At 37.5% G+C, this 27009-nt stretch overlaps 1 protein-coding gene across 7 annotated transcripts in view; it reads left to right on the forward strand.

The window, feature by feature from the left end:
* The window catches only part of fsip1 (fibrous sheath interacting protein 1), a 415506-nt gene that overhangs the window by 21501 nt on the left and 366996 nt on the right, over positions 1 to 27009 (forward strand). For 6 of the 7 annotated variants that reach the window (XM_072277637.1, XM_072277681.1, XM_072277875.1 and 3 more), the window contains exons 3-8: positions 3181 to 3403; positions 9121 to 9210; positions 11768 to 11937; positions 14113 to 14187; positions 15468 to 15552; positions 26187 to 26279. In XM_072277637.1, the coding sequence (XP_072133738.1) occupies positions 3181 to 3403; positions 9121 to 9210; positions 11768 to 11937; positions 14113 to 14187; positions 15468 to 15552; positions 26187 to 26279 (736 nt within the window). The remainder of the gene's footprint in view (positions 1 to 3180; positions 3404 to 9120; positions 9211 to 11767; positions 11938 to 14112; positions 14188 to 15467; positions 15553 to 26186; positions 26280 to 27009) is intronic. The other variant, XM_072277738.1, reaches the window with a different exon arrangement.

The following is a 27009-nucleotide window of genomic DNA, read 5'->3' on the forward strand; positions in this document are numbered from 1 at the left end:
CCACCATTTTAAAAAAAAAGTACTCAGATTTTTTTAGCAAAGAATCTTTTCATGTTGTTTACCCATTCACTTTGCTCTCTAATCTGAAACACTCTAATTATAATCTACAACATCTGAAGTCTCTGCATCCTTTTCACAACATTTGTTGGCACCTGGGAAGATATTACATTTGGGTTCCTCATTGCAATTGATATATTCAATGTATTGATACAGCAAAGGCACAGCACCAATCTCTATATTGCTTCACTCTGCACAGACTCTCAACTAGCAAACAATCCATCTAGTTTATCTACCTGTTTCTGTTTATAACCCAATCCTCAATCCACAGTAGTATGTTATCCCTGATCCCCAGTGTCTCTAATTTTGCTCAGTAATTTCTTGTGTGGATATATTGAAGGCCTTTTAAAAAGTAAATATACCACATCCATTGGCTCCCTCTTATCATTCTGTTACATCAAGAGCATATGTTTTGTCTTTCATGAGCTCATGTTTACTCTGCATAATAAAATTATTATTTTTTAAAATGCCCTACAACCATTTTCTCCAGGGTAGATTTGAGCACTTTTCCTGATATTGATGTCAGATTCACTGATGTTTATTTCCTTGCTTTTTCCTTCTCTCCTTTCTTATATGAGGGCGACACCTGTGGGAAATTTGAAAGATGACAACTCACTCATTTGCCACATCTGTCTGAACTTTGGGATGCAGGTCTGATGGGGATAGACACAATGGAATTAGAGATGATTTGTGACACTCTGGCTGGGGTGTCTCAATCAGGGGGGCAATCTCAAAATAAAGGGGTTGGCTGAGATGGGAATACATTTCTTAACAGCAAGAGTAGAGATTCTTTGGAATTTTTAACCCAAGAGGGCTCTGGAAGCTCAGCACTGAGTACGTTTAAGGCAAAGACCGAAAGAGTTTTTGGGCCAAAACAGAATCAAGGGATATGGAAGGTAGTGTAGGAAACCAGCATTGAGGTAAAAGAGCAGTCACAATCTCATTATATTATATACTAGGGAGAGGGAGTAACTGAATGATCCACTCCTATTTTTGTATATGGTGTTTTTATGCTCTTCTGGATATCTTAATGCCTATCAAGAAACTCAGTATCTGGCTTTTGACAAGATATTTGTTTGCCCTCGTGCCTTTTTGTTTTGCAGTTGTACCAAACACTGGGTAGACAGCACTTAAGAGTATCATATACAGTTCTGGTCACTGCATTATAGGAAGGATGTGGTGGCAAATGGGAGAGCACGGAAGAGATTTCACATAGGACGTTTCTTGAAAGAGAGGGCTGTAGTTATAAGGAGTGATTAGATAGGTTGGGGTTATTTTCACTGGAGGTTAAAGGGCTGAGGAATGCCTCTTTAGAGGTTTATAAAATTATGAGAAGTATAGTGTAGATTGGATAGCTAGAGTTGTCTTTTCTCAAGATCAGGAGGGTCTAGAACTAGGGGGCCCAATTTTAACAGAAGAGGAGAGGCATTTAAAAGAGATCTGGAGATAAGTTCTCCACATACATTAAGGTAAATATCTGGAATGAGTGACCAGTGAAAGTGGAAGAGGCAGATACAGTGTTTAAAAGGTGTATAGAACGGTATTTGGATAGGAAAGGTATAGAGGAATACAACTCTAATTCAGGCAAATGGGAGTAGTATAGGTAGGTTTAGACAAGGTGGCTGGCTGATAGGGCTGTTTCTGTACGTTTCTATAATCCATAACCCTGCCTTCCATAGGATACCAAACAGTAGTGCAACATACAAACTGCATATCCTAAACACAAGAGATTCTACGGATGCAGGAAATCTTGAACAACATTCACAAAATGCTAAAGGAACTCAGCAGTCGAGCATCATCTGTGGAGGGGAATGAACAGTCAATGTTTCAGCCCAAGACCCTTCATTAAGAGACCTGATGAAGAGTCTTAGCCCACATTGTCAGCTGTTTATTCCCCTCCTTTCATGTTGCCTGACCTGCTAAGTTCCAAAGTTCATGTCCTACCTGATTTTCAACATCACTCGTCTGTAAGACAAGAGTTATTTTTACTCATGGAGTATCCAGGTTTATTAATTCCATTTTCCCCTGAAATGGTTCTATTTAAAAGTACATTCTTTGTCTTCAGAGATTTGTGAACTCAAATGTGCCTAACACACCAGATTGTTTATGGATGTTAAGGCCAAGATCATTCTTGGGTTCTTAGTTTTGGGATCATTCCAGCCCAAAGCTGCTCAGCTCTACTACATTTCATAGGCTGCTGTTTACTACTGTGTTTAAAAAGGTTACCTGAACACCAGAGTGAATTTTTCCATCAGCACTTGAGAGTAGATAAGGAAAAGAATTTGCCTACATTGCAGGATTCCTCAAATTGCAAGCATTCTTAGACTTCTCGCTTGTCTCACGGTGACATTCCTTGTACCTTTCTACTAGGAGTGCATAGAGTAATGATTCTCAACCTGGGGTCCATGGACTCCTTGTTATTGCTAGGGGTGCATGGCATACAATGTTGGGGACCCCTGCTCTAGAGGATCTTTGTAGCCCTCCTGCACATAGAACAGCTCTTGCCATTGTGCTGTACCAGCCTGTCCTGATTCCTCTTTTGAGACCCTTGGAGCACTTTCCTACCTTCCTTTTATTGTTGAAGTAGCCATTGAATCAGTAGCACTATATCTGTGTAGCTAGGAGAATGGTCTTGTATTTCAGCATGTCCATTTAAGAGCTGCTCCAGAAGTCTCATATCCCAGTGGCATATAATGTTGCTTCATTACGGCTTCAGTGACTCAGGTTGGATCTGACCTCCATTGCTTTCTGTGTGAAGTTTTAATACTCTCTTGATGATTGTATGTGTTTTTTTTTTTCTGGGGTGCTTAGTTTCCTCCCACATTCCTAAGACATGGTCAGTTAATTGGCAGGTGAAAGAAAATCTGTTTGGAGATGATGAGCATATCAAAGTGAATAGTCTACCAAGCAGTAACTGGACAAAGGGAATCAATGAGATGGCTATGAAACCTGGCATAAACTTAGTGCATCACTGAAACAAAATTTGAAGCAGTAAGATCAGAATCAAAATGGTCACTAGTGTGCCATGCATTGATTCTGTAGCAAACCAGTCAGGCCTAAACTCTTTGTAAAGATGAGAAAAAGATGAATTTCACTAAACCAAAATTACTCTTCTGATTGCAGGAAAGGTCTGAGTCTTTGGAAAGCCATTTTAACCCCGTGGAATCCTCAGCTAATCCTTACTTTAATGATCTGGACAGTGAACTGGAAACTTTTACTGAAGAAGACGGAGTGAAGATTTTGGGTACTAACAATATAGATCCTGAAGGACAACACGGATGTCTTTCCCCACCAAGGGATCACATTAAATCTAATACAATGGAAGTTCTGATTTCAGAAAAATCAGGTACATTGCAGTACACTAACATTTCAGAACTTGGTGATATTCTTTATTCACTCAGTCTATTTGCTACATGAATTTTAAAGCAAATAAAAAGCAAGTGGCAGAATAATCATCTATACTTGAGTCAATTTAGCCATGACTAGAAATGATTTAGGAGACCCAGTTATGATAAAATATCCTAATTTTTTTTCTTAAATTGTTTGGCATTTCTGCTGTGAACTGTATAAATTCTGGCATATTTGGGAAATATAGAATTTGCCTGTGGTAAATTAACCAGTGTATGTGGAATCCAACAGCAAAGCTTGGCTATGCTGGAATTCACTCACATTTAAGCTGAAAATTGTCCTTGCACATTTGTGTAAGGTTAGGAATGATTCAGGATCTTTGATTCCATTTATTTGAAGGGATATGGCTGCAAGGAAGAAAGGTAAAAAGATTTTGAATTATTTGTTTTAGTTGTTATGTTTTTAATTATTTGAAAGGTTTTTTAGGTTATTTAAATTCTATATTTTGAATAATACTCAATGCCCCTGAATGTCAAATACATCTCAGGCATAAAATATGGACCATTACAGAGTAAACCCCTACCCCGACACACTTTTTTTTTAAGAATTCTGTCCTTTCAGTAACAGGGTTAATTAATTTTTCAGTAGGATGATTTTAAGTGGGAGTTTTGCATTCGGCCTGACTTGTTTGTGTTTGAGGTATTTTTATTCGAGCCGTTGGATCCAAAAGCATAATGGCCAGAAATGAAAAACTTTCGAACAGATAGACTTGACTTTAACAAGAAGAATTAATTAAAGCTTATAAAGCTAAACGTGTGCATTTGCCCGAAATTTTAATTAATTTGAATTGATAAGATTTCATTCAATCAATAGAGTGACTGAAAATTGCAGTTTCTTATCTAAGAAGTGTTGGCATTGGATAGGGTCCAGAAGAGGTTCACGAGAGTGATTCCACAAATGAAAGGGTTAACGCATGAGGAGCATTTGATAGCTCTGTACCTGTACTTGCTGGTGTTTACAGGAATGAGAAGGGATCTCATTGAAACCTATCAAATATTGAAAGGCCTAGACAGAGTGGATGTGGAGAGAATGTTTCCAGAAGTGTGTGAGTTTAGGACTAAGGTCCACAGCTTCAGATTAGAGGGATGTCCATTTAGAACAGAGATTAGAAGGAATTTCTTTAGCCAGAGAGTGGTGGTTCTGTGGAATTCATTGCCATGGATGGCTGTGGAGGTCAAGGCATTGAGTATATTTAAAGCAGAGGTTCTTGGTGTGTCAGGGCATAAAAGATTGAGGATAAAGCAGGAGAATGGGGTTGAAAGGGATGATGGATCAGCCATGATGGACTAGAGTGTACTCGATGGGCAGAGTGGCCTAAGTCTGTTCCTATGTCTTAAGGTTTATGGTCTTGTGATGTTGCTAAGACTTGAGGACTGAGTGGTAGGGAAAGGTTAAATAAGTTAGGACGGGGGTTTCCATCCTGAGGTCCATGGACCTCTTGATTAATGGTATAAAAAAAAGATTGGGAACTCCTGGGTTAGAACTTTATTCTTATGAGTAAGATAGGGTAAAAGCAAACACCTGGAACCGGAATAGATTTTGGGGGAATGGGAGTCACACGCTGTTGGCAGGCTGAAGGTCCCAAGTAAAATGTGGTCGAGCTGAAGCCATTCTGTAAAATAGTTCTAGTGTTTTTTACCCACGCAAGTTTGTCTTTGTTAAAGAACAAGCATAACAATGACCTTTATGTTTGAATCGTGCAATGGAGACCTGGATGTCCAGTTTAATAGACAAAGATCTTTGATATAATGAACATAAAATTTAGCTCTAACATAATTTCATTAGGTGTTTGGGTGGTGGGTTGCAGATTTTTATTTTTTATAAATTTTCCCTTTTAATAATTACAGGTTAATGCAGTGTTATTTAGTAGACAGCACTGCTGATAGGCTAACAGAAAGGATACTGGCAGAGGACGGTGGTAAAATCACAAATGTTATCATCCTGAAAGATGATAGCAATTTGCCCAACAGAGTTGTTACCACTATGCTGGGTGGGACTTTGGCAATGCTTGACTGTTGTTGGGGGATTCATTGCTGGGATGCCATGACATTCTCAAACCTATTTGGGTACTAGTATTGAGAGCTATTTCAATGACTGTCTAAGCATACTTCTCTTCAAGCTCCCTTAAGTGTTTGCAGGCCATTACTTCAACAAGGCAAAACCTAACATTATGAATGGCTGTGATACTTCACTCCCCGATGAGCTTAAGACTTTCTATGCATGTTTTGAAAGGAAGAATGAAACTACACCTGTGTGAATCCTTGCAGCATCTAGTGGCCTTGTGATCTCTATCTTGGAGGCTGACATCAGAACATCTTTCAAGAGGGTGAACCCGCTCAAGGCTTCAGGCCCTGATGGTGTACCTGGTAGGGCACTGAAAACGTGTGCTAACCAACTGGTGGGAGTCTTCAAGAACATTTTCAATCTCTCAGTGCTACAGTTAGAGGTTCCTACCTGCTTCAAAAAGGCAACAATCATACCAGTGCCAAAGAAGAGCAGGGTGAGCTGCCTCAAATACTATCGCTGTAACTGGCTGGGTTGATCAGACCTAAACAATGAGCGTGTAAGAGATGTGGCAATAAGCATGCAAGCACAAGAAAGTAACATAAGCCTAATTTATTGTCATAAATAGAAGGCACAAATCAACCACATAAAATGCTATGTAGTAAGTCACAAAGATTTCAGGCTCACGATTTTTAGTCACCACTTGATTGTCGCTATTGTTGGGGGAAACTCCAAATTCCAACTCGGTCGTGAAACCGCCCTGGGGCCTCAGCACCAATTGTGATTTCCAGTCTCGGTGATGTCGAACTAACCCAGGGAAAGGTACTCCAATAAATACGAGTTCCGTAAGTGTAGAGCAATACACAGAGACAGACAAACTCTTCGGTCTTTTGTTCTCATGCCATTAGCTTAGTTTCTTTCATTCAAATAATACATGTGTTCATTAACAGTGTTCAGCATACTCTCATAAATCAATTAGACACTTTAATGTTCACTCCTTATCCATCAGTCCACCAATATTTTAACATTCCTTTAGTTAGAAAATAATATTGATTACATATAAACGATAAGCATGAATGCATATAAGGAATCTATCAAGTCACTAAGAAAGAATCCATCAACCTCATTGTCAAAGTGACCAGCAGACATTTAGTCATTAGCAGACATCCTCAAGTTAATGGTGCCTGAGACTAAGAAAGAATCCAGCTACTATCAACAAACATTACATGTTAATAGATCTACAGTGTTTGCCTTGTACAGACATTGTACATGCTGCAAGCTCACAAAGAGTTAAATTATCATTTTGAACTGTTCAGACATTCATTAAATGTTTCAAAAAAATTTAATACAACACAATTGCCCAGTGGCATTCTCATATGCTGTGATGAAGTGCTTTAAGAGGTTGGTCATGGCTAGAATCAACTTCTGCCTAAGCAAGGATATGGATTCACTGCAATTTGCTTATCACCACAATAGGTCTATAGCAGGTACAATTTTACTGGATCTTCACTTGGCTTTGGATCACATAGACAGCAGTAATACTGACATTAGGCTGCTGTTTATTGATTACAGATCAGCATTCAATACAGTCATACCCTCAGTTTTAATCTAAAGATCCAAGACCTGGGCCTCTGTACCAACCTCTGCACTGGATCCTTGATTTCCTCACTGGGTGACCAAAGTCTGTGGGGATCAGAAATAACATCTCCTCTTTGTGGACAATCAACACTAGTGCATCTCAAGGGTGCATGCTTAGCTGGCTGCCCTCCTCTGTACACCCACAGAGATGTGGCTAGGAACAACTACTGGCAGAATTTCAAATGGTGACAAGAAGGCATATAAGAGCGAGATAGATCAGCTGAGTGGTATTGCAGCAATAACCTTGCACTCAACGTTAGTATGACCAAGGAATTGATTGTGGGCTTCAGGAAGGGGAAGTTGAGGGAACACACACCAGTCCTCATCGAATGATCAGAAGCAGAAAGGGTGAGCAGTTTGAAGTTCCTGGGTGTCAATATGTTTGAGGATCTACCCTGGGTCCAACATATTTATACAATTACAAAGAAGGTATGATGGTGGCTATATTTTGGGAGTTTGAGGAGAATTGGTGTCACCAAAGAAACTTGCAAATTTCTACACATGTACCATGGAGAGCATTCTAACTGGTTGCATCACCATCTGATATGGAGGGGCCACTGCAAAGGATTGGAAAATGTTGCAGAAAATTGTGAACTCTGCCAACTTCATCATGGGACTAGCCTCCCCAGCATCTAGGACATCTTCAAAAGACAATGTCTCAAAAAAGCTGTATCCACCATTAAAGACCCCCATCACCCAGGACACATAATCTTCTTGTTGCTACCATCATGGAGGAGGTATGGGACCCTGAAGACCCACTCAATGTTTCACGTACAGCTTCTTCCCCTCTCCCGTCAGATTTCTGAATAGTCAATGAACTTATAAACACTACCTCAGTATTTTCCCCTCTCTTTTTGCTCTACTTATTTAATATTTTCTTGTTTTATATTTACAAATTATTGTAATTTTAAGTTTTTATTATTATGTATTGCAAAGTACTGCTGGTGCAAAACAAATTTCAGAACATGTCAGTGATATTAAACCTGATTCTGATTTTGAAACCAACGTACACAAAAAAAGAATGAGCATGCATGACAAGTATCTGAAGTTCTAACTTTCTGCATGTGGGTGCTTTTGCTTGTCCTGTTTTGGTGGCTGTCTGATATCGGGCATTTCCAGGTCATGTTATGCAACTATGCCTCCTCACATTACAAGCATGATATCGCCCACCCTTGATATATAGCATACTCTGAAACAGCCATGATCTATCCCCCACCCTCACTACCTCCTAAGTCTTCCTTGAAATGCAGCTGAGGTCCAACTCCCCCTACCCCACCTCACTCTCCTACCACCACTCAAACCTGAGCTATTAAAATGTAGGTCTGTAATTTACCTTCTTCCTTGCTGGCTGGCCACACTGTCTCATACCAAGTACTAGATTCAAAATCCCTGTGGTTGCCTGACATCCCTCTCCCACCCACCCCCTTTAAATTATAGGTGTTCCTCTGCTCTCTTCCTTTCTCCACCCCACAAAAAAAAACCTCCAAAGCTGCCAGAGTGCTGTTAAGTCCCAAAATTTAAGGACCCAACTCGCAAGGTTATAATTCCAGTCTGTGGTTAATCTCCTGAATGCAGTCTGTGGAACAAAGGACTTGTGTTCAATTTTTTGGATGCAGAAGAATGCGATATCAAGTCACTTGTGTTTGAGGCCTCTGAAATCTGATACGGATAGTCATTTTTCAGCTGTGTCTCTGCAATTCTATCTGACCTTCAGGGTGCAACAGAATGTCTAACCAGTAACATGTATGTCAATTTCTGAAGAGGAGGATTACGTAATTACAATAGTGATTGAAATAAACTAAAGACAAGTCCGTTTATTCCAGATCTCTCCGTGAATCCACAGCTAGACAGTTAAAATTCTTTACATGGTATGAGGAGGGAATGGTACTGACAAGGTTAATCCTAAGCACGGAAACTTCAGATATCTAAATTGAAAAACATAGAGTCGATCCATGAACATGTTATATTCATTGGAAAATTCATGTTTGCTTTTCCATCTTGCCTGTCTTCCAGGGATCCCTCCTACTCCAACAGATTCAGAGGAGAATTCTGATGATCATTTAACTATCCAAGATCAGACAATACCAAAAAAAAATGAATCTGGTAGGAATATATTTTTAACACGAGGAACTGATTTGAATTTAACACATTTACTTGTGTTTTGGAGACGTAATGTAAAGACTTTTACTCCTCAAGTATGTGAAGAATGTAAGAAAGAAAGTCAATTCAATTCTGAAGAAACCTATTCAAGAATGCTTGCTCTCTTCGCATGCTGAATGATTTGTGTGTTGTTTTAAACAATCCCAAATTAATTTGTATTTTTTTCACTAAACTCTTGATAACTTGAAAGTTTAGTTGTTTTTATTTTGAGAAACAGCTAAAAGAAATGGTGAAATTCACAATAGTGCGCAAGCATTTAATCAATGTTTAAATAAACTCTGGACTGAATTTCTGAACTTTGATTATTGACTATTACTGATTTAAACTGACCATTACTTAACATAAAGAGTTTCCATTGATCTCCTGTTGGCATGGTAATACTTGTCATTTCTGAGAATCACTTTCAAAATCTATTTAAATAATCACAAAAGAGAATCATAAAGATGGTTTTATATCATGAACAGTAGCAGCATCCCAAAGAATTGTCAAAACACTACCTTATTCTCTTCCAATAATCCATTCTACTCATCCAATTCAGAATGGGTTTCAGAGGATTGGAAACTTTTTTCTTTTTGTATTTACGAAGTCTGGAGTTCTGACAGCAGGTCTTTGGACCCGGGAAAGGATTGTCAACCATTGCCACTAGAACTAAGTAAACCACTCAATTTGTTTTGGAACGCTGACCGAAGTGGGAGTCCCTTATATCACTGTAATACAAAGATCTCTCATGCATAAATCAAAATATTGATTAAATGCACATCAACTTGTCTCCAGATTCACAACACAAGGAATAGGTTCTGTAATGATTGTTTGAAGATATCCTAAGATTGCTGCACAAAATGTTTTATCTGACAAACTGAGTAAGCTTATAATAATAAGTAAAATTATTGGAATCTAATGTGAAGTATTTCTAATACAACTTCAGGGCAGCTTCCATACTGGAAATCATAACACACATTTGTATGTGAGAATCAATAATAATTTTTTCAGGTTTTTTAAGTCTGTGATACATTTAGACATGGTGCATACGAGTGGAATTGCAAAAATTACCACCTTTGTTTCTGGAAATTGTGCTACTTCAGTACATTTTAAGAGAAATCAATGTTTAAGTTGAGTATAGACTTTTTTTAGCAATTCAGGTACAATATAATTTATTAATATTTGTACATAACTGACATAAGGACCATATAGGAGTTTAAAAATTCAAGGCCATATACACACATAGCGCCATATAAGCAGCATTTACAAGGAAAACCGGAACAAAATAAAATCATAATGTAATGCCTATCGAGTCTCCTCTTATCTTTCAGTGATACAGAGAAAACAACTGAAATTTATCTAACCTCTCCTTATAGCAAACACTCTCTAGTTCAGGCAATATTTTGATAAGTTTCATCTGTATCCTTTTGTTCTCCATATCATTCCTATAATAGAGTGATCAGAATTACACACAATACTCCAACTGTAGTGAAACCAATGTTCCATGTTGCTGTAACATGAATTGTTTACTCTTATACTCAATTCCCTAACCAATGAAGGCAGACATGATGTATACCTTCTTTATAACCTCTTTGACTTGTGTAGCCACTTTCAAGAAGCTAGGTGTCTGCTCCCCAAGAGCATGCCATTAACTGTATACCTTACCTTTTTCCTCCCTAAATGTGGAACCTCACATTGGCTTGGTTTAAATTTCATCTTCCATTTCTCCACCTGTATCTGTACTGATCTATAATCTTCTTGTATCAGTTGATATCCCTCTACACTGTCCACAACTGCACCAAATCTATGTGGTCTGCAAACATACTGACCCATTCACCTACATTTTCATCAAAGTGATATGTAAGTCACAAGCAGCAGACTCCCCAGCACTAATCCCTGTGGAGCACTGCTGGTCACAGATCACAGGCCTTCAGCCTGAATAGCTCCCTCCAACACTATTCTGTTTTTAATCGGCAAGCCTATTCTGAATCCAATCTATCTATGTTACTGTGGATTCCATGCATCTTAATCTTCTGGATCAACTATCAGGGATATTGTCAAATGAGTAATGCTAAAGGTGTAACACTGAAGTAACACAATTTGACAAAAAAGTGAACTATTTATTAACATATTTAAATTAGGCTCACATTCTGCAATTTAAAATTTATGACACTGTCTGAGCTTTGCAATATTTTGGAAATGGAACCAAGGGCTGAAGGCCTTTTACAGCATTTCTTTCTTGGACAATGAAGAGCAGGTGTGTTGTCCTTGCTGTTTCATATAAGCCTTATCATTCACAACCTTGCTCAATCCCCAGCTGTGATTGTCATCTTTTCTTCATCCTGTGCCTTGATGCCTTCAGCTGAGGTGCATTCCTGAGGAGTCCTAGTTTTAGCAGCTTTGGGCAGTGGTTTTCACAATTGACATTGCATAGATTGGAAGTGATGCTCTATTGCCTTTAAGGCCTAATTATTACTGTCTGAAGAAATGGTAACAAAGATCATTCCTTACTAAATACTAGATAATTATAAGCAAGAGGATTTAGTTGACAAAGCTGAAGATTCCCAACTTGAAGAAGCAATAGCAAAAATGAAAACATTGGATAAGATTTTGGTAATGAAGGAAGAAAAAGAAAGGCAAGTGAAGAAACAGGGAGAAGAACTAAGGAAAAAGCTTTGGGAAGAACTTGAGGTAAATTGGCATTAGAAATCCTTGTATTAATTCTGTTTCTCTTCAGATTAATGTCAGTAAAAAGTAATGAAAATTATTGCCTTTCTTGAGCTGAGTACAAAATAAATCATTTATTTTGTCAAATGAACGACAATTTTCAGGGTCCCTTCTGTCTTGATAAATCTTGTATCTTTATTGTGAAATCTCATTTTTAACTGTTTGCTGATGATGTTCAAAAATGTTACCTAATGTTCATACTTGCATACTATAAAATGTGGAAATTGTACTTGCTGAAATTTCTCAATTTATCTCTTTTACCTTTTTGGTGCATAAGTTTACTTGTGAAATCATGTAACCATATAACAATTACAGCACAGAAACAGGCCATCTCTGCCCTTCTAGTCCGTGCCGAACTCTTACCTGATCCTATTCCCACCGACCTGCACTCAGCCCATAACCCTCCATTCTTTTCCTGTCCATATATCTATCCAATTTAACTTTAAACGACAGCATAGAACCTGCCTCAAATTGATAATGAAAATTAAAACTTGAGATTAAATCTTCCCTTTATTTTGAGATCATTTAATTTTTTTGTCATAAGTATAACTGATTAATGAAATTTTGCTTCTGGGGTTGAAACAATGTATTTTTTGGATTTAGCTGTCATATTATGCATTTATTGAGTACATATTTTTATTTTTGGGAAATGGGCTTTGCTGGCACTGCTGCATTTATTGTATGTCTTGTCATTTGTTTCTTGAAATAGTGGTGTTATGTTTTCTCAATGAATTTCTAGAATTCTTAAGGTCATGACACCCTTATGATCGTATTGATTAAGGAACTATTGGATTTTTATTCCAGAATAATTAATCAGAATCAGATTTAATATTGCTGGCATATGTCGTGAAATTTGGTAATGAAGGCATGATCATGGATGTCTGAGGCAGGATTGAATGTAAATTGAACAGGATTGTATTCTTATCATATTGTTGCATTTTAGGTGTTAAGAGTTGAATTTGGAAAAAATATCTGCATTTTTGAAGTCGTTAGCAAACTAGTCTATAATTGTCTTGAATTTAAATTTGTGATTCCAGTATTGCAACTGTAACTTTCTGTGTTAGCTCTGAGGTTGTTTACTTTCTAGAGTGAGTTATTTTGTAATTAAGTTCGAAGTTTATTTTTTATTGTGCAATATTCATGGTGACCCAATCTAATTCCTAATTTCTATTTCACTAAATTTGTGGGGTTTTTTTTCTATGCATATTCTCACTATTATAATTCCTCCTGGGTTAAAACAGTTGGGTTTTTGAAATGGAAACTGGGAAAATGTTTAGATTACACACAATAAAGTCTGCAGTTGGTGGAAGTACAAAGCAATACACATAAAATGCCAGAGGAATTCAGCAGGTCAGGCAGCGTCTATGGAAGTGAATAAACTGTTGATGTTTTGGGCTGAGACCCTTCATCAGGACTTTATTTAGATTAATGTTCTTAATAGAAGAATTTATTTGGCGAGCACATTTGGAAGAGTGATGGGAAGTGAATGTGAAAATGACTAGTTAGGAAAGATTTTAGAGATTTTAAAAAATGTATGTTTCAACATGGATTTGAAGAGAGGAGTTTAAATCTTAGCAAAACTTTTATTTAACAAGGAGGAAACGGAAATGCAAAAGAAGTTATTGGAAAATTTGGAAAATGTCTAAAGAATGGCATGAAATAAAATGCAATGCTAGCAATTAGGAAACAAATTGATTTAAAGACTGAGAAAATAACATGATGAAAGTAACTTTTTTGACAGATGTGGGAGTAAGTTTTCACCTTCACTGCTTAGGTTGACTGGTAATCTGTCACCGTAGTTCTTCTGCCTGGTTCCCATTCCATTATGGAATCAAAATCACATGGGTTCCACAGTGACTGAGCAATTTACTCCATAGCTCACTGATGACAAGTGTTGATGACAAAAAATCGGCAAAATAAAGTGAAGTTGAGCCGACAGCTGAAGATAATAAACTCTACAGTAAAAAAACAATAGAAAGGCAAAAATATGGAAGAAATGAAAAAGAATTGCAAAAACAAGAAAGTAAATTATGTGTTAATATATTAAGCTGTAGTATAAAGCAATTTATTTTGTTCAGTATAGATAGTAAAAAATCAACCTTTTATAGTACCCTTTTATTAAGCTTGATTATTTGGTAGGAAAAGAGTGAGAAAGAGACTCGGAGGAACACAAGCAGCAGGAATGTGATTACTGAAAAGTCAGTTGCAGAAAAAGTAAGTTCTGAGGAAACAATTCCTTGTATAAAATTTATTGTCAAATAAAGAAGTGCACAATAGTAAGAGCAGGGAACATAGCATTAATTATATAAAGTAACTCATTCACTTTGAACATGAATAGGATATTATTGTTACATTAATGGCTATGGGGTAAAGACCTCTCTTAAGAAGTTGGTGTTGTGGTATTACAATCCTGATTATCTTTTTTCTCTCCACTCTGCTGCATGAGAGAATGTATTCTCAACTGCACATTTCAACATTTCAACATTTTTTTTCCCATAGTATCGATGTCAACCCTGCTGTTCAGTATGCTATCCAAATTAATTCTCGGGATTGTATTTATTTTTGCAGATCAGTGTTTTGTGTCAGTTGGAAAAAATCTACTAACAGTTCCATAATTTTACTGAAAGTAATACTTAGTATACTGTTGCTTGATTAATATCATTTTCTACAAGACATAGACTTAATGTTTCATTTGCAACTTGAGGATCTCAAACAGTTGTTGTCTTGTTATTTCTTTTATGTTATGCCTTTTTATTTCCTGATATTAGAAAGCACCTTTGAATCTGTATTGTGCCATGTACAGTACATCACTCTTCATATTGGAGCCCAAATCGGCACATTCTCCCATAAATGTGGTCTAAAAAGATTCTTACATGTATTCACAATTACACTGAGTTTTATATCTTTTTGTATGTAACCATAAGACCTATATTCTTAGGTCTAAGTTCACAAACTGGAGATTATTGTCATCTTCTTCCACATTATGTCTTTGCTAATCCTTGATTATGGTGGCTACTATCTTTAAATAAGTATTGAAGTATAAATGATCTTAAGGTATTTCATTATCAGTTGTAAATGTTAATCAAAATAATGCAAATTTTAACCCCAATGAATAAGTACTTCATTTGTTCTGTTTATTATTGTTCAATTATAACTGTTTGAAATATGAACCTTCTTCCTTAAAGAAAACCTTACATAAATGCTAATTTTTGTTTCTGTAAGCTCTAATGATCTAAATGCTAATGATGTTTGTGTTGAAAAATGATATTACAACTGTAGTCTTTGTAATTTATTTGCTTTTGAAAAGTGTTTAATGATGTAATATTATTTTAATCAACCCCTATGATCACATTGTTATGAAAAACAATTACTCCATAAAAATAATTAAATATAAATACTTCATTTATATTTGAATTCATACTGTAATATCATAGTAAATTTGTATGTGAAAATTGGAAAATGTTTGCAGTTAAGAATAATTTTCTTTGTTTCAGAATGCAAAACCTGAAGGAATGGTTGAGCACCCTGAGGTGACAGAAAATACAATGAGATTCCTAGCTCTGACACCAGGTGGAAATGGTGAGTCAGAAGAAATATGTAGGCTGGTTAATTATACAAAATACTATGAAATTTATTAAAATAATTGAAGCTATAAAACCTAACTGCACGTATTCTGACATATAAATTCGTCAAGAAGGTTTAGTTAATTGGCATTCAGGATGAAGTAGGAAACTGGATTAGACATTTTTTTTGTGGGAGAATCTAAGGAGTGGTAGTAGTTAGTTGTCTCTCTAACTGGAGGCCTGTGACTAGTAGTGTGCCATAGGGATTGGTGCTGTGTCTGTTGTTGTTTGTGATCTACAAATGTATATCAATGATCTGGATGATCACGTAGTAAATTGAATCAGCAGTTCTGCAGATGACACCAAGACAGGTGATGTAGTGGACAGCAAGGAAGGTTATCAAAGCTTTCAGCGGGATTTGGATCAGCTGAAAAATGGCAGGTGGATTTTAACAAAAACAAGTGTGGGGTGTTGCACTTTTGGAGGACAAACCAGGGTAGGACTTGCACAGTGAGCAGTATGGCACCGTGGAGTGTGGTAGAACAGAGAGATCTGGGTATATGGATCCATAATTCCTTAAAAATGGTGTCATCGGTAAATAGGGTCATAAGGCAAACTTTTGTCTCATTGGCCTTCATAAGTCAAGGTAATGAGTACAGGAGTTGGGATGTAAGGTTGAACTTGTATAAGATGTTGGTGAGGCCTGATTTGGAGTATTGTGTGCAGTTCAGGTCACCTATCTATTGTGTGGAGAAAATTTACAAGGACATTGCCAGGACTTGAGAACCTTAGTTAAAGGGAAATGTCAAATAGGTGAGGACTTCATTCCCCAGAGTGGAAGAGTGTGAGGGCATAGAGAGGGTAAAGGCAAGTTTTGTAACTACAGAAACTAATTGAAAGGAAAAATACAGGATCCAGGATATTTGTCTGCAGAGTTTTTTTCCTCCTTTATATTTAGTCAGACACTCACCTATGACATGGTGGCATAATAACATATGCCATTCATGTACTTCTTACATAAAACCATATGAATTGTGTAAACAAGCAAAGAATACTGAATCAAACAATATATTTCCAATATTAATCAAATATTAAATACACTACACTCCTCCCTGCTTAGCTATAAACTCCAACTCAATATAGAATACATCTTGACTCTTAACTCAAATATGTATACTATATAATACAGCTCCTAAATAGACATCCATAGCATAGTAAATTTAAAATTGTTCCATTCAGGTCTAAAGATTGAAGTTCTGTGGAGGATTTCTTATTCTTGTGGATAACGTCTTTCCTGACAAGGGGTGGAGGGTCTCTTTGCTTGGCAGATGAGATTTGTAGCTGTGAAACAATCTCAGGTTCTGGGGCTTCCTCAGTGGTGTTTGTAGGAGTTGACTCTGGGACTGCAGAAAGCTGTTCTGACAGCTCTGACAAGTTCCTTCTCTAACAGTTGACTCTGCTCTCCTCAACTGGTGATGTGTCATCTCCAGATGACTTCAGGTGCAATCTCCGCTGTGTAGGAGAGAGGTCCCATTCTATCCTTAATCTTTCCAACCACCCACTTTTAATCATCTCTGTAGTCCCTCACCAGAATTGCTTGTCCAGGTGTGAAACATCAAACCTCCTTGCTTGAGGAGCCCTCAATTTGCATCCGCTGTTTGTCCTGCATACTCCTTCTGAGACTGGGTTTGAGGAGATCCAAGTGTGAGCGCAAGGGACAACCAAGGAACAGCATAGACGGTGAGATGTTTGTTATGGACTGTTACATTGCAATATGCAAAGAGGAAATTGGCATGCTTCTGATTCAGTGTCATGTATTCTGTCGACATTACACGCACTGTGTTCTTTAGACCCTGGACAAACATTTCTGCCAAGCCATTTGTAACTGGGTTGTACAGTGCAAATATAATGTGTCTTATCCTGTTTATTCTCCTGAATGACAGAAACTGTTCTGTACCAAACTGTGGTCCATGGTCACTGACTAAGTGTCTGGAACACTAGTCCTTGAGAAGAGGCTTCTCAACACATCAGCAGTGTGCAACTGTAGTGGAGGCTATTGGAAACACTCCTGCTTACTTTGTAGCTGTATCCACTACTACTAAGAAATTTGTGCCTATGATGGCAAAATCCACATGAATCCTCTGTCAGGGCAATGCAGGTCATTCAATGGGATGGAAAGGCTCTGCTCTTGGCATCTTCTGGTAGCATTGGCATCCCGACAGTGTATGTCAAGCTGCTTGAACTGCTGATCTATTGCAAACCACCAGACAAAGCTTTCAACCAGCGCCTTCATTTTAACCACGCCTAGACAACCAGTATGCAGCTCCTCCAACACTAGTTCTCAGGTTGGATGGTATAACAACTCTCAATCCCCACATAAGGCAACCCTGTTGAAGGCAATTCATCCCAGTACTAGTCAAAATGGGGGAACTCAATCGTGGGATTGAGTTTACGAGCTGGGAAGTAATGCTGCGGCTGTATAGGACCCTGGTCAGACCCCACTTGGAGTACTGTGCTCAATTCTGGTTGCCTCACTACAGGAAGGACATAGAGGAGATTTACAAGGATGTTGCCTGGATTGGGGAGCATGCCTTATGAGAATAGGTTGAGTGAACTCTGCCTTTTCTCCTTGGAGCGACTGAGGATAAGAGGTGACCTGATAGAGGTGTACAAGATATTGAGAGGCATTGATCGTGTGGATAGTCAGAGTCTTTTCCCCAGGGCTGAAATGGCGAGCATGAGAGGGCATAGCTTTAAGGTGCTTGGAAGTAGGTACAGAGGAGATGTCAAGGGTAAGTTTTTTACGCAGAGAGTGGTGAGTGCATGGAATCGGTACTGGTGGTGGAGGCAGAAATGATAGGGTCTTTTAAGAGACTCCTGGATGTCTACATGAAGCTTAGAAAAATAGAGGGCTATGGGTAAAGCCTAGGTAGCTCTAAGGTAGGGCCATGTTCGGCACAGCTTTGTGGGCCGAAGGGCCTGTATTCTGCTGGAGGTTTTCTACGTTTCTATAACTGTATCTGCTGCACATTCCGGCCATTTTGTGTGGCCATGTAGACCTGATACAGTATGGGGTCTTCTGTGGTTTTCCTTTGGATCATAGCTGCCACAATTGGGAGACTTTCTATTTGCCTCTTTTGTAAATTTTTCAAGTATTTCCTTTTAAATGGGACAATCCATCAGCATTTCCATGATTAATTGTCCTCTTGAATTCAACCTTGTAATTGTGTCCTTTGTGGAACACATTTCTATGGATTGAAAATGAACATTAATGGTTGATGATCAGTAATAAGGGTGAACTCTCTCCCTTACAAGTACTAGTTGAAATATTTTACAGCCAAACCAGACTCAAAGCCTGTCTGTCATTCTGTGCATAATTTTTCTCTGCAGCTGTAAAGGAACATGATGTAAAAGCTAAAGATATGACTGCATCGATACCATAAGGTGAAGCATCACAGGCAAACTTTACTAGATGATGTGGATCATAATGTGTGAATATGATATCTGATGTCACCATTTCCTTTCCCTTTTGGGAAGCCAGCTCATACTGCTTTGTACATTCTCATTTCTTCCCCGTTTATAGTGAGTTCAAGTGGTGGAGCAGAGCAGCCAGGTTTGGCAAGAAGCTATTATTGTAATTGACAAATTATAAAAAGGGATCCCAACTGTGACACATCCTTTCACTTTGGGGCATTCAATACTTTTTGAGCTTTCTTTGCACGTTTATGTAATGCTTGTGCATCAATGATGTGCATCAGTGATGCTTGGTTTAAAGAATCCACACTTGTTGTGTTATACTCGGAGCACATAATCTTCTAATCATTTTAATGCTGTCTTGAGATTTTGGAGGTGATCTTTGTCATCCTCATGGGTAACATTTATGTCATCCAGATATCACTGAGTGCTTTGGTAGCATTGCAACACCTGGTCCATAGCTTTCTGCCAGAGTGCAGGTGCAGATGTTGCTCCAATGTTCGCCAATTATAACACTAAAGCCCTTTGTAAGTGTCAATGGTGAGAAACTCTTTGGACTCTTCTTCCATTACCATGAGGGTATTAATTTACTTTCAGTACTAGGTTTATGGTGACCTTAAAATCACCACAGATCCTGATAGACCCATCCCTCTTAATTACTGGGACTTCTGGTGTCGTCTATGTACTCCACCCAACTTTGGAAAGAATTCCTTCAGCCTCCATGCAATCTAGCTTACTGAGTACTTTATCATGGATGGTTTAAGGAACTGGACATGCTTTGTTAAACTTGGGAGTGGCATTGTCATTTAACACTATTTTGCCCTTGATATGTATGAGTTTTGCAATGCCATCCTTGGACACTGCTGTGGCATCATCCAGAACGTTTCTTAATTTGTTTTCAATTGACTCTATTCCAGGGGATGTGGCATGCAAATTGTGGATGGATCTCCAATCAAGTTGTAGTTGTCTCAGCCAATCATGGACCCACAATGCTGGCCCTTCTGTTTTTACCACATACGAGCCCAATGTATTTCATTGTTACGAATGTCATTCCCACTGGAGTTATCTTTTCTACAGTATAAGTTCTTGGTTGGATATTTGTAGGCTTCAGTTCAGTATCTTTGAAATGCTGTTCAAACTCATTTTGTGGAATTACTGAAACAGCCCAGCCAGCGTCCAATTCATTTTAATTTGCTGTTCACTTCTGTTATAAGCCATGTTACTTATCTCTTGTTAGCTTTCACTATGTTAGTCTCAAGGCTACCTAGTTCTGTGTCACTTTGAGCATTATCAGATTTTTCATCAATAGCATGCAGATTAGTGCTCTTTGTGAAACTGCAAATTGACTTTTTATCTTTTTCCCTTCCCTGTGCAGTCTAATTATTTTTGTCTGTCTGACATGCTCTTTGTATGTATCCTACTTTATTGCATTTTCTGCAATTTTTGCCTTTAAACCTGCTTTGGTCTAGTGTATGTGATCCCTTGCCACAATGGTAACACAGTTTGTTCAACAAGACAGGTTTCTGTTTAGATGTTGCAATTTTACTCACACTCACTTCCACTTCAATTGACTTCTACTCAATTATATGTCTGTCTGTGATTTCTATTGATACTCTGATTTCAATTGTTCTTTTAAATGTGGGTTGTGCTTCAATTAGGAACCATTTTTGAATACTTTCTTGTAAGATACCACCAACTAAACAATCTCTCAGTGCATTATTAAACCTATCATTAAAATGACAATGCTTGGTCAATTCAGCCACTTAAGCTGAAATGGACGCCCTTCCTTTTGATTCCGCTTATGAAACATAAAGTGCTCTGCAATGAACAATGGTTTCAGTTCTAAATGTTCTTTCATTTTGTTCACAATATCAGAAAAGCTTATTTTGGCTGTTTTGGTTGGAGCAGTTAAACTTATAACAAATTGCATGCTTTTCTACTCATTGTACTCAGCAATACTGGCACTCGATTATCATCAGCTATTTCATTTGTTTCAAGATACCACAAAAGTCTTTCAGTATATGTTATCTAGCTAGCTGTTGTGCAATCGAATGCATCTGTCTTTCTGATGTAGCCGGGTGTTTCTGCTTTTTAAAATTTATTATTATTATTATTACTCATTGCTTATGAACCCATGGCCATACTCATTGCTTGTTAATTTTGTCCATTCTCTGACTTTTTAAAATCTTGACCGTCTCTCTTCACTTCCAAAGAACAACATGCTATGCTTCAACAAGTTGGTAGTTGGGTTCATTTGAAACTTCTTCATTGCTGTTGTTATGTTTTAGTAACTCCAGAGCATAATCAAAAGAAAAAACACAGGAGCCAGATACTTGTGTACTTTGTTTTTCTTCCCCCTTTTTTTAGTGGTGGCATAATGTCATATGCCATTCACATACTATTTACAGTACTAAGCAAAAGTCTTAGGCACATATATCTAGCTAGGATGCCTAAGACTTTTGAACAGTACTGTAGTAATTTTTTGTAATGCACTGTATTGCTGTTGCTAAAACCCTCAAATTCTTGATCTATGTGAGTGATGATAACCCTGAGTCTGATATGGGTCTTGACTGTGGATTGAGAGTAGGAAGGAAACTGGGTGAGGGGAATCATGGCTTTGAAAAGAGAAGGGAGCAGGAAGCATCCGAGACATTCTGTAATAAAACAATTGTTTGTAATCAAATGACCTTGCTTCATGTCTCAGGACTGGGTGTGCCTGCAGCCATGCCACCCCATCACCTTGTTACTCATTCTCTGCCGCGTGCCCACACATCTCCTGCGGCACTCCACCCTCGGCATTTCCAACATCCTTGGCTCCCACCAGATTTACAAACTCGCTCTCCGCTCCACGTTTACAAATACAGTACTGTGCACCTTAGCTCTATATATGTGCCCAGGATTTTTGCACAGTACTGTATATAAACCCATAATGAATTATGTAAGTAAACAATATACTTACAATATTACTCAAATATTACTGGAATATTAAATGTAGTACAGCAAGCAGACTTTTTCCACTGTGTTTGGCTGGGACTAAACGTAGAGGTGATGGGTTAAGGCTGAAAGGTGAAATGTTTAAGGGGGACATAAGGAGGAACTTCTTCACTCAGAGGGTGGTGAGAGTGTGGAACAAGTTGCCCGCTGAAATGTGGGATGCCCGTTCAATTTCAACATTTAAGAGCAAGTTGGATTGGTACATCATGGGTAAAACCCTCCCCTGCCACTGAACACATCTACGTGGAGTGCTGTCACAGGAAAGCAGCATTGATCGTCTGGGATCCCATTACTTAGGTCATGCTCTCTTCTCGCTGCTACCATCAGCAAAAAGGTGCTGGAGCCTCAGGACTCTCACCACCAGGTTCAGAAACAGTTATTACTCCTCAACCATCAGGTTCTTGAACCAGGGGGGATAACTTCACCCAACTTCACTCATGCCATCACTGAATTGTTCCCTCAACCTATGGTCTCACTTTCAAGGACTAAGTCTTCACCTCATGTTCTTGATATTTGCTGCTTATTTATTATTATTATTATTATTTTTCTTTTGTATTTTCCCAGTTTATCATCTTTTGCATATTGGTTGTTTGTTCGCCCTGTTGGGGGGATCTTCTATTGATTCATTATGGTTTTTGAGAGTATGCCCCAGAAGAAAATGAATCTCATGGTTGTATATGGTGATATATCTATACGTTGATATTAAATTTACTGTATTTTGAACTTTGAACATGGATGGGAGTGGTATGTGGAGCTATGGTCCAGGTGCAGATCGATAGGACTCGGCTGATCAATAGTTTGGTGTGGACTCGATGAGCCAAAGGGCCTGTTTCTGTGCTGTAGTAATCTATAACTATGATTCTATGACTCTATAAAAGCAGAGGTTATTGGGAAATGTGATTCAGTGGTAATTTTTTGTTTAGATTTAGACATACAATTAATGTCTACACAGATGCCATTTCCCTGGCACTATACTCATTTCTGGGCCATTTGCGCAGTAAAGACACTTGTATTAGATGACTGTTTATTGACTGTAGCTCCATCAATACTGTAATCATAACCAAAGTTATCTCTAAACTCCTAATGAATAGATAAGCAAGAACTGTATTCAAGACATGTTTTTCACTGTATTTCAGTACATGTAAACTGGTTTATCAGGATGAAGAATTTATAAATGGACAAAATTATCATGATCAATTTTGTCAAATATCTTAAAACACTTGTTTTTTGAAAATTTTCACATCATATTTTGAAATTGCTGATTATAATTCAATGGTGCTCCTTACTTAAATGTTGATTGTTAATATTTGTGCCCCGCCAGGGAGCAACTTTGACAAGGAAGCAAGATAAAACAAAAAAACTTAAACTTTTCCAGCATTTTTAGTTTAGCAGATTAAGTAATACCTGTGGTTTTTGCTTTATGACAAAAAACAAGGAATATCATGGCCAAAGTAATGCATCTAGTTGTAGACATAACATCAACACCTTAAGAGGGAAGTGAAGAGATTTACAGGACTGATATCAGGGCTGAGTGGTTTTGGTTATCTGGAGAGAATGGCGAAACTGGGATTGTTCCTAGAACTGTAAAGATAAGCACTTTATTAAACTCTCCTTCAAGGAGTTTTAATGGAATTTCTAGAGGGAAAATTTTGCTATTCGTAAGAAGGTTAGTAATTCTAAGGACACAGAATTAAAATTATTGATAAAAAGAAACAAGTGGTGAGGTCAAATGGGGAATTTTAGTGAGTTATTATTAGTGAGTCATTATTGTCATATGTACCAAGATACAGTGAAAGGCTTGTCTTGGATACTGTTGATATAGATCAAATGATTACACATTGCATTGAAGTAGAATAAGATCAAACAATAAGAATGGACAGCAAGTGTAAAAGCTTCAGAGTTGTTAATGTATTGATACAATGGACTTGTATGAATGGTTCTGTTTCTTGACATTAAGATTCACAATACATGGCCTTGTAGAGTGGTGGTGGCAGATTTGATAACAATATTCAGCAGGGAACTATATCTCTGTTTGAAAAAGAACTCACCTGGATTTGAAGAAGGAATAGTAAAATGTACTGAGAGCTAGCTCAGGATGTCACAGGCAGGATGAGCTGCTATCCTGAATGATGTTTTTTTGCGTTCCCTTTTTTTATTCTTTAAAAGTATTATATTTACTGAGTAAATGGACTGCTTTGCTTTATAATCATCTGTTGTGTATTGAATTATACACCTCTTTATCTTGCAATTCATCAGATAATCCAGAGTGCATAGATAACCCTGTAAAACTAGGTTGACAATGTTCATCCTAAACTCCCATGCATAAATTTCAAAACCTGGACCTTAAGATTGACCCCAATTCCTTTTTTTTTATATTGTTGTCAGCTTTGTATTTCCTTCTGCAATGATTTTATTAGATAATTCCTTCTCTACATCATTGATGGAAGAGTGTCAGACGGCCTAGATGACTTACATTCAGAAATTTTGGTGTAAAATTTTTCTTTCTACCCTATTAAAATCAAGTTTTTTATATACAGTTATTTGACCAAGAATCTAGTTATACTTTCTAATCTCCGGCTATTGACCTAGTGGACTTCTCTGTCCATCCTCATTCTGAACTTGCTTTGGCACATAGTGTTTTGTTTCTAATTTCTGATTTTTGCTTCCACTTTTTTCCATTTTATTTTGAACTCCAGAATTTTTTTGTTTCTATTTTGCTTTTTATCTGTTTTAGTATTTTGTCCAGATATTATTAATTTTTTTGACTGGAGTGTTGAAGGGTGCTTGGTCAGTTCTGCTTTTCAGATGGGTTAAGACAAGGAAGGTAACACTAAACTCAACACTATTTGGGGAACCAATCTGACATGAGAATCTAAGGTTTTGTTGCAGAGCTGCCAGAGCTGGCACTGAGTGGAAGCCAAGAAAGTGAATGGCATTGCAAATGGAGTCTGACAGTGGAAGATATGGAGGCACTAATGTAAATGTGCCTTCAATCTACACTGTTCTTTCTGGTGATTCTGATTTGGAGAGACCTTGGGAGCAGGTTCTTTAATGGGTGTGACTTGAATACTGACAGGCAAGAGTACATCTGCAGCAGGCAGTTCGTATCAAAAAGGGAGGGATTGGCAGAGGAAGCTGAAGAGTTGGAGTTCGTAGATTTAATTCTGCCCTCTATCTCCAAAAATTTGTGTTGATAAAGCAATTATTTTTATTAGGATATAAAATAGGAAGGGTGAGAAACTTTTACAGAAGCTGTAGACTAAATGATTTTTGTTTATGTAATTTTATTGGTAAGATCTAATCTGCAATTGAACTACATTTTTAAAGGTTGGCAAAGACTGCTAGATATATTTTATATTAAATTTTGGAGCAAAAGACTACTTCATTCAATAAATCTCTGCCAATGTTTATGATCCATATTTAGTATTTATGTTTGACAACAATGCACTTGTTTGCATACAGTACATGCAATTTGTGAATATTTGCATTATTTCAAATACTTTGGGATTTTTGATTTTTGTTGAAATGTGATTGATTAGATCTATACAATTACACCTTGTAGAAAGGATCAGTAGTTGGAAGGATTATAATGAGTGATCATGGTTAGGCTGTGCCGCTTAGTATCCATGTCCTGTTCAGTTTGTTTTCTCTGTACAATGGATGTAGATACATCTGATCTTTATCTACGACAATAAAGTCAGTGTCGTGTGCACTTTGTAGGACTAACTGGTGTTAGTAGTGTGGTTGCAATTATTTGATAGGATCAATAAAGCATATTTAAAGCAAAAATAATTGTATAGAAGTGATTGGTTCATCAATAATTATTTTACTTTGCTTTCTACAGTGTAGAGTAAGTGTATTATTTTATTGATTAAGGTTTATTTTTATAACGATCTAAATGATTTTCAGAAACATTAAGAAGTGGTTCAAAAGGCTTTTACAACTGTGAGCTGCATAAACACCATTTGGCCATTCAAGAAGTAGGTCCTCAGGATGCACTATTTGAGGCCTTTTCATGATTGTGGTTTACTCCGCTTTGTGGGGCAACATCACCAACAGGGTTTCAAAGTTGTTTTGAATACAAAACAAAAAATAATCTGTAGTAAAGTGAAAACACATCAGTATAAAATTTATAATTTATTAATTCTTTGTGACTGTGATTACATGATTCTTCCTTTTCAGTTCAATCAGCTGAAGAACTCCTGGTTATGTCTATATTCCACACCCAACTCCCTGTGGAGGACTATGAAAGGAAATCTAATGAACAAGCCCATGGTATGAATTTAGACGGTTTACAAGACTTTTTTTTATTACTGGTGATCTCTTCCTGTTTGTTCTGTGTTACAGCAAGCTGAAACAACTAACTCCTACTGATTGGCTGACAGTCAATCCTAGGCTGACTTTCACCGATGGGTCGTTCTTCTAACATCTCAAATATTCTTGGGTAAACTATTTAAGTAGTCATACTTTGTGATACACTGTGAAGCTTTTATAGCTGCATGGTTTTCCTGAATAAAGGTTCATTTCATGTTCTATCTCCTGGCTTGGGTTTCATCAGTCGTAATAGGTCAGCCAACTCAACAAATTAGTGACAAGAATGAGATGCCTGGCTATGATAAGTTCATAGAGCTTTATTCATTATTAAATGAAATTCTAACTTAATGCTCTCTGGAGGAACAATAGACTACTGTTTAAAACAATCAGCAACCTTGACTGTAAATGGGAGGGCTTTCTCTACTTTTTACAGTTTTAAAGTCAATTTAGTTTTACTTGTATTTCAGTACCATTGCATTCTGGGTCCTATTTAGTTAATCCCTGATCTGTTCCCATCTTCCATCATAGTTTCTCTTCCTGTGCCAACTCTGAATGCACTCTGTTGCCATGTTTTTTCTTTTATTTATTCTCTCTTTGCTTGCCATCACTAATACCATAATTTTTCATCTATTTTAGCTCTTTCTGGGCAGCAATCTTATCTGACTCAGAATGATGTTGGTTCATGGTGCAT

The sequence above is a fragment of the Mobula birostris genome, chromosome 1 (genome assembly GCF_030028105.1).
Source record: "Mobula birostris isolate sMobBir1 chromosome 1, sMobBir1.hap1, whole genome shotgun sequence".
Lineage (NCBI taxonomy): Eukaryota > Metazoa > Chordata > Chondrichthyes > Myliobatiformes > Myliobatidae > Mobula > Mobula birostris.